A 13,531-nucleotide genomic window follows, 5' to 3' on the forward strand; every position below is an offset into this window, starting at 1 on the left:
CAATTCTTCCCATTACAGTTCATTAATTTTATCATCCTCCTTTCCCTGAAATATTTTTTCTGCAGACGGCAACTCTACCAAATGGAGTTAGAATGTAGTCTCAGCTGGATAACTGTTGCTGAACAGAAGTTTTTTTTGCTGGCCACAGGGATGTCAAAGACAGCACTGCTTACGTCAGGTACACTGATTTTAATAAAAAGGAACCTTACACAGAATGCCAGTATTTTCACATGTATATTTCCTTAACTACCATTTATCACCATTTGACAAGGAAATAAAATATTCCAAATCAACTGACACTTGCACACATTGCTTGTCAAACTTCCATATCCAATGCCTAAAAAGGTTAGGGTTCATAAACAATTGCTGTTGAATAGGTATTGAAATCATGTGCTTAATGACAAGTATATAACTCATTTTTTATTTACTAGCTAGGAGTGGATTCCTGAGTAGCCCCTTGCGGCCAGTAGAAAATAGACTGGACAAATCTGAACAATGCATTCTCCATCCAGACCTTGATCACATAAAACGGACATTGGAGTGGGACGGCTAAATAAAGATTGCACGCAAGACCCTCGCTTCAAGTCAAATTAGACCAAGGCACGGCTGTTGGTCAAGTCTTCCTTCAGCTCCTCCTTCCCATGTAATAAAGAGTACCTTTAATTATCTTGAGTCTGAGCACAGCAGTGCTTATAGGATTCCATTATCGCAAGTCAGCAACTATTGAGACACTCTGGAAAGCATTAAGCGATTACAGGCCACCAGGGTGAGCTGCTGGCAATGATTCGCCCCAACGCTGAGTCTCAGGACAACGGGAAGCTAGGTCGAGTGAAAGAGCAGCAATTAGCAAATCTGAAACTCCTGCCGGGGCCAGACGTATAATTAGGCACAGCTGTTACTGGAGATGAGACAAATTTAAAGGCAAGGGAAAAAAAAACACTCTCAAAAATTGAGAGCTAACCACAGAGCCAACCGAGCAGCCACACTCACTTGTTAACTAGTATTGTATCTCGGGCAGCTGAGATTACATCTGCTACAAGTGTGCAATTTTCATGGGGGTCAAATTCTCGTAACAGGGCAAAAATTAGTTTTTTTTAAAATAGGCACATTTGTATAAAAAATAGTGAGGTACAGCCTGGTAATTGCTTAATTTTCAAAATAATACAAAACTATATCAGATTCTAAACGTTTACTGTGGTTTACCTTTTGAAATGCAAAATGTTGGGAGGAAAGAAATGCACTAGATTTCAACAGACAAAAGCTCTGCTGGAGGGCTGCTTCCCACAGACCCATTGAAAGGATTCTATCTGACTGACCTTGCAGGTCAAAGGTTTACGGTAAATTATGAGGGCATCCATTTTGTCAATGCCAAAGGGGAACAATGCCCCGGAGGACATAAGGTCTTGGATTCCAAGTACTCGCACTAGAAAAGACAGAGGAAATTAGAGTTTAAAGAATGCCTCTTCTCGGAGGGATAGTTTATATTTTTTGAGGAGGGAATGTGGTGGTCAACGCAAAATCTCAAGAATCTGCTCCATTTGCTTTCAGCTGGCAGCTAGTGTTCTGAATAGAGACTGGCAACTTCACAAACCGCACCCGACTCCAAACACAGCAGCGCATTAAAACAAATACAAAGTCGGAGTACCTGACCCGATCGCTCGTGAGATTTACAGTTGGGTTATGTTGGGAACGACTGGTGAATAGTTGATGCCAGATGCGCTGAGGATAGGCTTTCCAAACTGGGAAGCAATACGTGGAGGCTTGGACGTGATAGAATAGATACAGGTAGTTTATGGTGTGCTAAGAAACGGAGTCTGATAGATTCCAGTCCCATAAGCAACTTACACTTCCATCAACCTCAATAAAATTTATTCCAAATCTCTGCTGCCCATATCCTCTCACATCATGCCCTGGCCTCCTGTTATGCAGGTTGAAATGTGTTCAACGCAAAATTCTTATCCTGGTTTTCTCATCCTCCATGTCTTAACACTTACCGTGTCCAGCAGCAATATCCTCTGAGTACTTTACATTCCCTCAATTCAGATCTCCAACCCAGTGCCGGTGCCAGGACAACAGACTGTCATGGGCAAGTTCAGACTCTACATTTTTAACAACTTTGAATTTGAAGGATACAAGACAGCGCTGGAAATATCGTGAATCTTGAGTACTGCCTCTGTGTACGTTACTATTATTACACTTTAGTATTTAAGTATGATTGTTGCTAAGTATGATAAGATTGTTACTGAACTGTATGGGGACATGTGATGATAATGTACTATTGGAAAGTACCATTGAGATCTCCCCTGCATGTCTATTTCCTCAGACCACCCCAGCCTTCGGCTCTAGAATACCCTCTTTGCACCCCTTCATTCTCTTAACACATACATCATTGATCACCTATCCTAAAATTTACTGATTTGATGTGAAATCTTATTGAGGCATCTGTGAACTGCCTTCACATGTTTTACAATATTAAAAATGTTCCACAAACAGTATGTTGCAGTTTCCACTTTCCTGTTGATAAATGAGGCACCCTGGCTAACATTCATTGATTGTTTTGTCTCTGACATCTATATAATATTAAAACTGTGTGTGTGTGTGTGTGTGTGTGTGTGTGTGTGTGTGTGTGTGTGTGGTGTGGTGTGTGTGTGTGTGTGTGTGTGTGGTGTGTGTGGTGTGTGTGTGTGTGTGTGTGTGTGTGTGTGTGTGCCTGACTTGTGGGTGCCAGCCTTTGATTCGTTGCTACGGCAACAACAGAAGCAGAAACGCCGAGATTTTTCCCCATTTCGGTAGAGATTTCACTTTTCATTCCAAGTATCCACTCCTGATTAAATTTTGTCGTGTTTACGTACACATTTTTAATAAAATCCTTCTCCCCCCCCCCACCCCCCACTCACTCATTTTGTCGCCTCCTGCTGGCCAGCGACCATAACGGCTGCTGGCGCCCACCTCTCGCCTCAAAGGCGCCATTTAAAAACAGCCGCACTGCTGAGTGCTGGAATCTTATGTTCGGGACCGGCTTGAGTTGGAGGACCACGTCTCCCGTGGGGGCTACGGGTAGGGAACGGCTGCATTGGGGGAGCAGACCCAACGGGTCTGCACTTGGTCTAGTGTCATTTAAAGCCCAGAGGAACACTTTGGTGCAGTACCGATGCAGCTCTACAGACATATAGTCATTTGGATAAAATACCAAACAAAAGCCCCTTGATAGACACAAAATGCTGGAGTAACTCAGTGGGACAGGCAGCATTACTGGAGAGAAGGAATGGGTGACGTTTCGGGTCGGGACCCGTCTGAAGAAGGATCTCAATCTGAAACATCACCCATTCCTTCTCTCCAGAGATGCTTCCTGTCCCGCTGAGTTACTCCAGCATTTTGACTCTATCTTTGGTTTCAACCAGCATCGGTAGTTCCTTCCTAAACAAAAGCCCTCACTGCCCCCTTAGATAGAAGTAAAAGATCCCATAACAACTAATTTTAAGAGCAGGAGAATTTTCTCCACACCTGGTCAACATCCACAGAAACTAGATAGAGGATCGTTATCATGTCTTTATGTGTGGGAGCTGGAACAGGACAAATTGAGGCAGTCAGCGGTGATATGCCTCAATGCATCAGTAATTCATCAGCTGCAAATGGACCATGTAGTGGTAGAGGCACTGACTCACAACTCCAGTATCTCAGGTTCAATCCTGACCTCCAGTGTTGCCAAAGCAGAGTGTACATGTTCTCCCTGTGATCGTATCGGTTTCCCCTGGTTGCTCTTTTATCCCCTTCCCAAATACGTGGGCTGGTAAGTTGTCAATTATCAATTGTCCCTGGTGTGTAAATTGATGGTAGAAACTGCAGGGAGTTGATCGAATGCGGGAGAAGAAAATGGGATTAGTGGAGGAATAGTGTAAATGTGTGCTTGATGGTCAGTAGAGAAAATCATTGGGCTGAAGGCCAAAGCTATAAGTGTTTAATCCAAAGACTGTAAATAATATTGACAAAAATGAACTAGGCTTCCTGAGGCAAGGTCTTGATGGTATTTAAAATGTAAGGAATGAGCAAAAAAAAAAGCATGACTATATCGAGGACAAGCCCAAGACCGGATCAATTCTCTAGTTTCATGGCTACCAAGCAGAAAGTCTTCACAACACGTCTGATATATCATGAGAGAATCAAGATACATTTCAACTTAATTATAATGTACAGAGGAACATCACTGCTGGAAATCAATTGAACAACTGCACCCTGTGGAAATTAATATTCTGTATTCATTCATATTATCTGAGGACTTAGTAATGAAGATATGAGGTCAGCAAATTGAACTCAAAATGTGTGGTGTTAAAATGTTTTAAAAGATTTAAACTCCTGCCTACACCAGTTGCCTATTCAATTCCAAGGGTATTGTGAGATTTAGCAAGCAGGACAGGCGGGCTGCACTGCACTTCTCCAGTAATCACACGAATAGTGTTGCACTATGTGAGAATTTTGAATTTTGAAATTCAGAATTATATTACAATCGTTTGCGGGAGCTAGGTTATTTATCCCAGGTTCTCTAGCATCTCCCCCACTTCCCTCCTGCTCTATCTTTTAAAAACGACCCACTCCTCCAGAAATCTCTGCTCTGTCTCAGGGCTTCATTCTTTATGATGTGTTGTGCCATCTTTTATACTTTAAACATTGTTGTATTAGTACACGTCAGCTCATTGAGCCAGGACCACCAAACTTCCCCTCTCCGGAGTTCTGTTTCCTTCTGTTTTGCTCTTTACTCCCACACTCATTGCCCTTCATTGCTTCAACTGTTTAGTTGTATTATTTTTTTTAACTCTTTCCTTCATTTGCTGACAGGCTTGTTTCTATTTTCCGACTACGCTCTCTTTCACTTTCATACTCTGGATCATATTCTCTGGTACTTCATAAATTAACTCCTCTCTCGACACATCTGGATTTTTTCAAAAGAAAAATCCTCAACTCTGCTTTGATACCATTTATTTTGCAGAGAGGACTGATGGTTATTACTGCTTACTTTCAAGTAACTTTCTTTGGTCTGAATAATCCTGCAACATGTTGTCCATATTCTTTTTCATTCTTCGTCTGCTTTTACAACTACTGCAGCATCAAAGCATGCAGCTTGCCTCTCACTTCAGCAGGTAAATTCAAAGTGGGCTGCGGCACTGAGCCATACCAATCAAGAAGGAACACCATACGAGCCCTGGGTCAAATGCCTAATCTTAGGCGAGAGTAATGAGCATCACAATTGGTCTCATACCCTGGCTGGGTAGAAAGAAAATTAATCACACAGGTTCCCCAAACCAGTGATCTTTGTCAGAACTTCTGTTACAGGAGATAAGCAGACCTTGTTGCAGACTGACTGGCTAGGAATGTTGCTAGACGAGACAGCAGATTAGGTAGACTTCAGGCTATGATCGAGAATGCTGCAGAGATCAGTATTATTGCACCAGGAACAAAACCAAATGAAAAGTAAAATGACAGAAGGATCCAAAAGATCAAATGAAGACAAATAACACCAGCAAATATAACACCACCAGGGGCAGCACAGTGGCACAGCAGAACAACTGCTGCCTCAAGCGGCCTTTTCACGGGGCGATTTGACGCAAGAGTTAACCGGAGTTTAACATCGTGGGAACCTCGTGCGATAACAGTGCGGCATTCGTGGACCACCGTGGACCACCGTAGCGCTGACGGCAGGTCATCGTGTAACTTGGTCACTCGGGAGAAAATTCAAGAAAGTTTGAATTTCTCCAAGAGTGACTTGTACACTTGTGGTTGAGTATTGCAACATTATATGAACGTAGTGGCCAGTGCGATATCCGTAATAACTCTTGCGGGTACCGTGGGAACTCCTGCGAACGGTGAACCCGGAAGCTGGACAGAGGGGACAGAAGGTGAGTAAAAATTATCTTATGTGGGATTGAATTTAAAAAATAAATAAAAATAAAGATTTGCATCCGCATATGGACATCAACTTATTCATGAGTTATGTTAATGAGATTCAAGAAAATAACTATAATCTTTAAAAGGGACTTTAAAAGGGACTTTACTGAAAGGTTACGCATTTTTATGGTCCGTGAGAAATTTTTCACATGTACTTCTTTGAGAGATACAGGTCGGAGTCCTCGGGTCCAGGGGTCCGGAACGCTACCAATCAATGTTGTACAGAGACCCGTGTAAGGAGTGAACTGTACATGCTGGTTTAAACCGAAGACAGACACAAAAAGCTGGAGTAACTCAGCGAGTCAAGCAGCATCTCTGGAGAAAAAAAGCTGATGTTTCGGGACGAGACACATCTTCAGACTCAATTCCGATTAGGCTGTCTGAAGAAGGGTTCCGGTGTTGGGGGAGTCCAGAACCAGGGTCCCAGTTTTACAGTCTACCGTGGGAACTCTTTAACTCAGTAAAGTAAAGTAGCCTTTATTGTCATATCAGCGCACAGGCAGCAGTTGACTGTTGCTCTATTCAGTTTCCCAGGGGGTCGGGACGGGACTGGAGTTGGGAGAGAAAGGTGGGGGAGTCGAGGGAGAGGAGGGGGAGACAGATGGGGGTGTCTTCATTTACTGACGGCGGGTGTCTGTCACTGAAACAGGCAGGTGAGATTTCACATCCACCTTGTGTGTGCCTCTCTCTCTCTCTCTCCCTCCCTCTTACACAGGCTGAGAGACTCTGCCTCTGTGAGTGTACGTCTCTTTCTCCCCCTCTCCCACACACAGTAAGACCGAGGTACTGTGCTCAGGGCCGGTGCTAGGAATTGCGGGGCCCAATTAGAAAACTGATGGCGGGGCCCCTACTCTCAGGGCCGGCCTTAGGGGGTGCGGGGCCCAATTGGGAACAATTTTGGTGAACCCCAGATTCCCAGCCAAGGTGTGTCAGCCCAGTTATTTAGTATATATTATGAAATTGTACACTAGGGTGTGATGGATTCTACACTGTGTGAATCTCTCCCGCTCCCTCCCGTTTCACTGTCAGTAGCTCCGCTGCTTCCAACCTTTACCGTAGCAGCTAATTACCATTAAACTGCATTATGTGATTGGACACAATGCCCTTGGAGACAGCGGCTGATTGGACGGGAGGAGATCTATTTGTGATTGGACGGGAATTTTAAAGCAAGCTGGTTGGTGATTGGATGCAACCCCCTTAGAGACAACGATTGATTGGCCGCCAAACAAAATTGTCAAATCTGTAACAAAAATCGCGGGTCGGTGCGAACTCAGTGGATCTGGTTGTATCTCCAAACTAATCTGGTTGTATCAACCAGACTATCTGGTTGTATCTCCAAACTAAACTGGTTGTATCAACCAGACTATCTGGTTGTATCTCCAAACTAATCTGGTTGTATCAACCAGACTATCTGGTTGTATCTCCAAACTAAACAGTATAACATGCAGGTACATTCATTTAAAATTCAGTGATTATTTCACATGATTTCTCACTGTGTAAAGCTCAATATCTGACCAATTTCTGTTTAACACGTTTGGTCTGCCGTGAGCATTTTTCTCTACCAAAATAGTTCACATCTAGCAAACCGATCAACGAACCAGACAGCAGTTGGACGCAGTCATAGAACCATAGACAATAGGTGCGGGAGTAGACCATTTGGCCCTTCGAGCCTGCACAGCCATTCAATATGATCATGGCTGATCATCCAACTCAGTATCCTGTACCTGCCTTCTCTCCGTACCCCCTGATTCCTTTAGCCACAAGGGCCACATCTAACTCCCTGCTTGACGGATAAGTGCAGTATTGTTTCAGTGTTGACCTGTTTTCCAAACCACTGATTTATTTCCAAACCACTGACTGGATATAACATATATCTAAAAATGGTCGGCACACTGTAATGGTGATCGTAACGTGCAGCAATTTATTGCTTTGGCGTTGTCCGTTAAAAGGGATTGTGCACTTCGGTGGTGCACCTTGCATCCAATATTCATTCCTTTGAAATTCCCTTTTCAAGGACCAATCTATGCCAAACAAATTGCTTAACTGAGTCAGAGGGTGGTCGATCTGTGGAACATTGCCACAGATGGCGGTGGAGGCCAAGACTTTGTGCATTTTTAAAGCTAAGATTGAGAGGTTCTTGATTAGTAAGGGCATTAAAGGTTAAAAGTCGTGAAAGGGAGAAAAATAGATCAGTCATGATCGAATGGTGGAGCAAACTTGATGGGCTGATTGGCATAATTCTGTTCCATGTCTTCCTGTCCAGGGTCTTGTATCCCTCCATACCTTACCTATCCATGTACCTGCCTAATTTATTTTTAAATGTTGTAACCCCTATCTCTACTCCGTAATCCGGCATCTTGTACCATGTGTGCACCACTGTCAATGTGAAAAGGCTCCCCCCTTTTAAATCTAAATATTCACCCTAGTGAATATAGTATTGTGGCTGTTCACCTTATCCACCCTTGTGGTTGTGATAAGGCCCCTTGTGATTTCATATGCACCCGTAAGGTCACTATTCGGCCTCCTAAGCTCCAGAGAAAAAATTCCAGCCCAAAGTTTCAGCCCAAATTATTAATATAAATAGCGAACAACAGTGGACCCAGCACCAAAACCTATGGCACGACAGTTGTTACAGGCCACCAATCTGATAAACAACCCTCTATCACCACCCTTCAAGCCAAGGTAGGAAACAATCCTTTGTTTCCAAATCCTTCAAAGGCATTTGACAAATTGAAGTAATTCAACTATTTGGGAAATCCAGTTACAATGAGAATGCTTCTCTAGTGTGCATAAAGCCTTTGAAATAGGTACTTACAGTCCAGAAAACACCATTTTGGAGACAGCTTCTGTGAAGACAAGGTTCTCGACTTGTTGCCATTGTCCTCCTGCAAAGGGACAAGAAAGGAACCCTTTAGTACATAAAAGAACTTTCTTTGTGACCATAAAGTACAATGGGGTACAATGTTGGTTTATTGTTCCCATCTCTAAGATGGAGAATATATTGGACTTGAACCATTCCGAGCCACACTGGTGAGGAGAATGTGGGTTTTATGTTCTGGTTTGCCACACAGCCCCTGTAGATCAAGGTAGCCCACAAAGATTCCCCGTCCCAAAGAACAAACCACTCTATTGGCTGTTCCACACATGGATGCGGCTGCAGGTAGCATGTTCATAATGTGTTCCTTACAGACGTTAATTAGTTTGCTAAATCTTCCACTACTTGGCATTGTTCAAAACAGAAACAAGTGAATTCACGACAGTGTCAAAGGGTGCAACACAATGCATAGATCAAAACCAGGACAAGACCAACATCAAGGCAAGAAGACATAATCAATAAAGAAGCCACAGGCATCCAACGTAACAAAGGCAACAAAACAGGCCAACTATTTTGACTAGATCAAGCCAGTATGTGTGAAATGAAAGTAGTACAAATGAGGGAAACAACTGTTGATTTTGAGGCTGGCATCATCTCTAATAGCATCATCATCAGATTCTCAGGATTCAGATGGTGAGAGGGTCTGGATTATATTTCACACATTTCCTGCCTGTACAGCTGAGGCTCAGTTTATTAAATGGGATTGGGCAGCAGTGGCGTTGGAGAGTCTCCTAACACTACTACACTGAGGAACACTTCACAAAGTGGATGTTTTTTTAAATTCCTTTATGTTGGTTTGTGATCTCATTTTGTGTTCCAAGGAGAAAAAACCTCAACATGTAATGTTCTAGCATCAAAGAGGTTTGGCCACTGACAAACAACAATGTTTTAACTGTTCTTGTACCATCGAACACATGCAAACCAACCTCCCACTGATCACATGCAAATGGCGTTTACATAAAACAGCCCACACAACTGACTACAGCAACCCTTGCCAGCGTGCACACAGGGAGATGTATTCATGCTCAGTTGGGAAAAGCTTTAGGTGCAGATCACCACATGCCATCAAGCGATGTCACAAACCTGCAGGATCAGATGCTGGAGCGGGGGATGGACCAGGGGGAAGTCCTGTGGAAGAGTAGAACATCTTGCATTGCATCAACAACTGAGGGATATTTTGTACCCATCCTGACTGAATTTTGTTATCTCAAGATCGATACAAATACAATACATCAGAAGTGTCTTGCAAGCAGCAGGACAAAGGTAATCAGACGTAGACATTTTCAGGCATCTTGCAGGAATCAGTTGCACTAACCAAGCTCTTCCTTAGCAACCGATGTTTCGTAGGGTGTGGCAACTGTGGCAACAGGGGGACGGTGGGGGGGAGGGAGTGTTTGACAAGGGGTGGGTTGTGATAAGAATGGAAAGAGTCTGCCAAGAAATGGGAAGGGGGGTGGAGAAACATGAAATGCAGATAATAAATAATAAATAATAAATAACCGAATGGGTCGTTCCTTCTCTCCAGAGATGCTGCCTGTCTTGCTGAGTTACTCCAGCTTTTTATGTCTATCTTCTTTTTAAACCAGCATCTGTAGTTCCTTCCTACACAATAACTGAAGCTAGTTAGATAGCAGCTCTGGAGCCCTGGGGATATATTTCACTTGGTCTGAGAAAATAAGAAATAGCAGATTTCTAGCAAATATCAGCAAGGGGAGCAGACTCAACCCCTTGAGCATGTTCTATCATCCAAGAAGGTTATGGCCCATTTCCTTGAAGTTACTTCATGTCTAAAAATCTATCCGTCTTGTTTTTGAATCTTGTAACAGAGCTTCATCAGCTCTCATGTGTTCATACATTCCAAAGATTAACTACATTTCACTTGAAACTTCTTCTCATCTCTTTCCTGAATGCCCAATCTCTCTTCTTTAGACCATGCCACACTTGAGGGCACTCCAGCTGGAGCAAGATCAATTCCACCTCTACCCTACCAAGCCCCTAAGAATTTTCTATAATTACAACGTCAAAAAAAATCATGTTGACTATTTGCATTTTCTGAGTACTCTGTTACTATTTCCTTAACAATAGATCGCAGCATTTTCTACATTACTGAAGAAGGGCCTCGACCCGAAACATCACCTATTCCTTCGCTCCATAGATGCTGCCTCACCCACTGAGTTTCTCCAGCATTTTTGTCTACATTACTGATGTCAGGGTAAACATGCAATACTTCTAGATTTTCTCTTGCCTTCCTCTCTGATATAGTGGGATTACAGTTACCGACATCAAACTAATGTGAGTTGCTTAAACATCCACGAACGTTAGGAAGATGACCACCAGTGCATTCACCATCTCCACAACCATCACCTTCAAACCCTAGGATGTAGGTCATTAGATTTTGGTGATTTCTCAGCCATCCCAAGATTTAAGAAACCGTTAGACTGATACATGGATAGGACAGGTTTGGAGGTATATGGACCAAAAGCAGGTAGTGTAGCTGGGACATGTTTGCGGGAATGGGCATTGTTTTCACTGTATCACTCTATGACTATATTATACCTCCTCCATGCATGAATGCTTCAAAATCAAGTGGTCGAGTTTTATTGCCATATACTCAAGCATAGAAAATAGGTGCAGGAAGAGGCCATTCGGCCATTCGAGCCAGCACTGCCATTCTTATGATCATGGCTGTTCATCTAAAATCAACCCCATTCCTGTTTTTTCCCCATATCCTTTGATTTTGTTAGCCCCAAGAGCTAAATGTAACTCTCTCTTGAAAACATCCAGTGAATTGGCCTCCAGTGCCTTCTGTGACAGAGAATTCCACAGATTCACAACTCTCTGGGTGAAGAAAGTTTGTCTTCATCTCAGTCCTAAATGGCCTACCCCATATTCTTAAACTGTGATCCCTGGTTCTGGACTCCCATGGGGAACATTTTTCCTGCAGTTTCAGTAAGTGAAAATCTAGCAGGCAAGCAGGATGCTTTCTCCAACCACCCCCATTTGAAGGCCACTATCTTCCACCGCTTCTACTCAGTGCTTGGTACCTGCTTCCAGCAGCCACTGGTTGTCCTCCAGGATGCACCGAGCCGCAGGCTGGTCCATGCCGGTCACTAGGGCAAATTTGCCGCAGAGACTCTCACGGCAGCGGCGCAACGCTTCCAACACCTCCGACGGCCCGGGCCTCTTGCACTGAGGCTGCTCCATGGCCGGAGCTGCAGCAAGCGACTCGCCAGCCCGGCAAACACTCGCCAGCCCCAGCTCCCCGTCCGCATCTGCCCCTGCCGCTGCTTCTGCTTCCATCCCTCCCTCTGCCCCGGCTCTTCAACACCCACGACCAGGTTGCTCAGAGCACAGCAGCGCCTCTCGTCCAAAGCCAGAGACATTGAAACATGTCTAGCCAAAGACAATCCCCAGTTCCGCGGCCCATGATCCACATCTGCATCAATAATATGCAAAGACTCTTCTCTTTGATAAAGAGTGTTCCAAAGCTCATGACCCTGGGAAAAAATATTTCATGTTTTAAAATGTCTAATTTTAGAGGTACAGCATGGAAACAGACCTTTCAGCCCATCGAGTCATGCTGATCATCGATCATCCATTCACACTGGTTCTATGTTATCCCTATCTTTCAGCCACTTCCTGCACACTGGGGGCAATTTTCTTTTTACAGAGGACAATGAACCTACAAATCTGCATGTCTTTGGGATGTGGGAGGAAACTGGAGCACCCGATAGAAACTCACACAGTGACAGGAAGAACGTGCATACTCCACAACGACAGCACCCGAGGTTAGGATCATACTCGAGTCTCTGGTGCTACGAGGCAGCAGTTCTGCTAGCTGCACCACTTTTGACCAGTGACCGGTGATTCTCGCTCTCACAAAAGGATACATCCTCACCACACCCCTTCTGTCAAGACTGCTCAGGTTCATTTATATCTCAGTCAAGTTCCCTTTTGCTCTTCTAACTTCAGTGGATGCAGGCCAAGTCTGCCCAACCTCTCCTCACATGACAGCTGTCCATTCAGCTAACATCACCTTTCCCATTTTGTGTACCTATGGAAGCTGTTATAATCTGTTTTGAGGACTCTTTCTAGCCTTCTCTCACATGCTATTTTTCCTTCCCTAATCAAAGCCTTGGTTCTCCTTTGCTGAACTGTAAAAATTTACTAATCCTCAGGCTTACTGGTTTTGGGGGGGAATGATATAAGCCTTTGCCTTTGATCTAATACTTTCTTTAACTCCTCTTGATAACCATAGCTGGACCACTTTTCATGTGTTTTTTTTTTTTGCCTTGAACGGATACATGCAACTTGTAAATTATAAATTAAATATTTAAAAAGTTAGCCATTACTGGCTTACAACTTTTTTGTAAGTACATTTTTCCAATATATCATGAATAACCAACTCACACCTCCTGCCTTTGCGAATTTTTAATATTTAGATTTAAGAGCATGGTTTCAATTTTCATTAAATGACATGATCTTTATATAAAATTCTATCATTTTAGGATCATTGTCCCCTTAAGCTTCCTTAACTATCAGATACTCACAGTACCAGATCCAAAATAGCCTGTTCCTTTGTTCATTCCTCACCATAACAAAACACAAAATATAGAACAATCATTTCATCTTGCCATAAATGTATCCTCCACACTAATATTAGATGTGGTTTTCCCAGTCTACATGTAAGATTTTCCACTATTACCGTATTAGCCT

At 43.4% G+C, this 13,531-nt stretch overlaps 1 protein-coding gene across 6 annotated transcripts in view; it reads right to left on the reverse strand.

Annotated features, from left to right (window-relative positions):
- dgkz (diacylglycerol kinase zeta) overlaps positions 1 to 13,531 on the reverse strand; it is a 549,506-nt gene that overhangs the window by 131,224 nt on the left and 404,751 nt on the right. For 5 of the 6 annotated variants that reach the window (XM_033039211.1, XM_033039212.1, XM_033039207.1 and 2 more), the window contains 2 exons: positions 9,899 to 9,943; positions 8,756 to 8,825 (listed from right to left, as the gene is read on the reverse strand). In XM_033039211.1, coding sequence (XP_032895102.1) covers positions 8,756 to 8,825; positions 9,899 to 9,943 — 115 coding nt within the window. The remainder of the gene's footprint in view (positions 1 to 8,755; positions 8,826 to 9,898; positions 9,944 to 13,531) is intronic. The other variant, XM_033039210.1, reaches the window with a different exon arrangement.

This window comes from Amblyraja radiata, chromosome 20 (genome assembly GCF_010909765.2).
Source record: "Amblyraja radiata isolate CabotCenter1 chromosome 20, sAmbRad1.1.pri, whole genome shotgun sequence".
NCBI lineage: Eukaryota > Metazoa > Chordata > Chondrichthyes > Rajiformes > Rajidae > Amblyraja > Amblyraja radiata.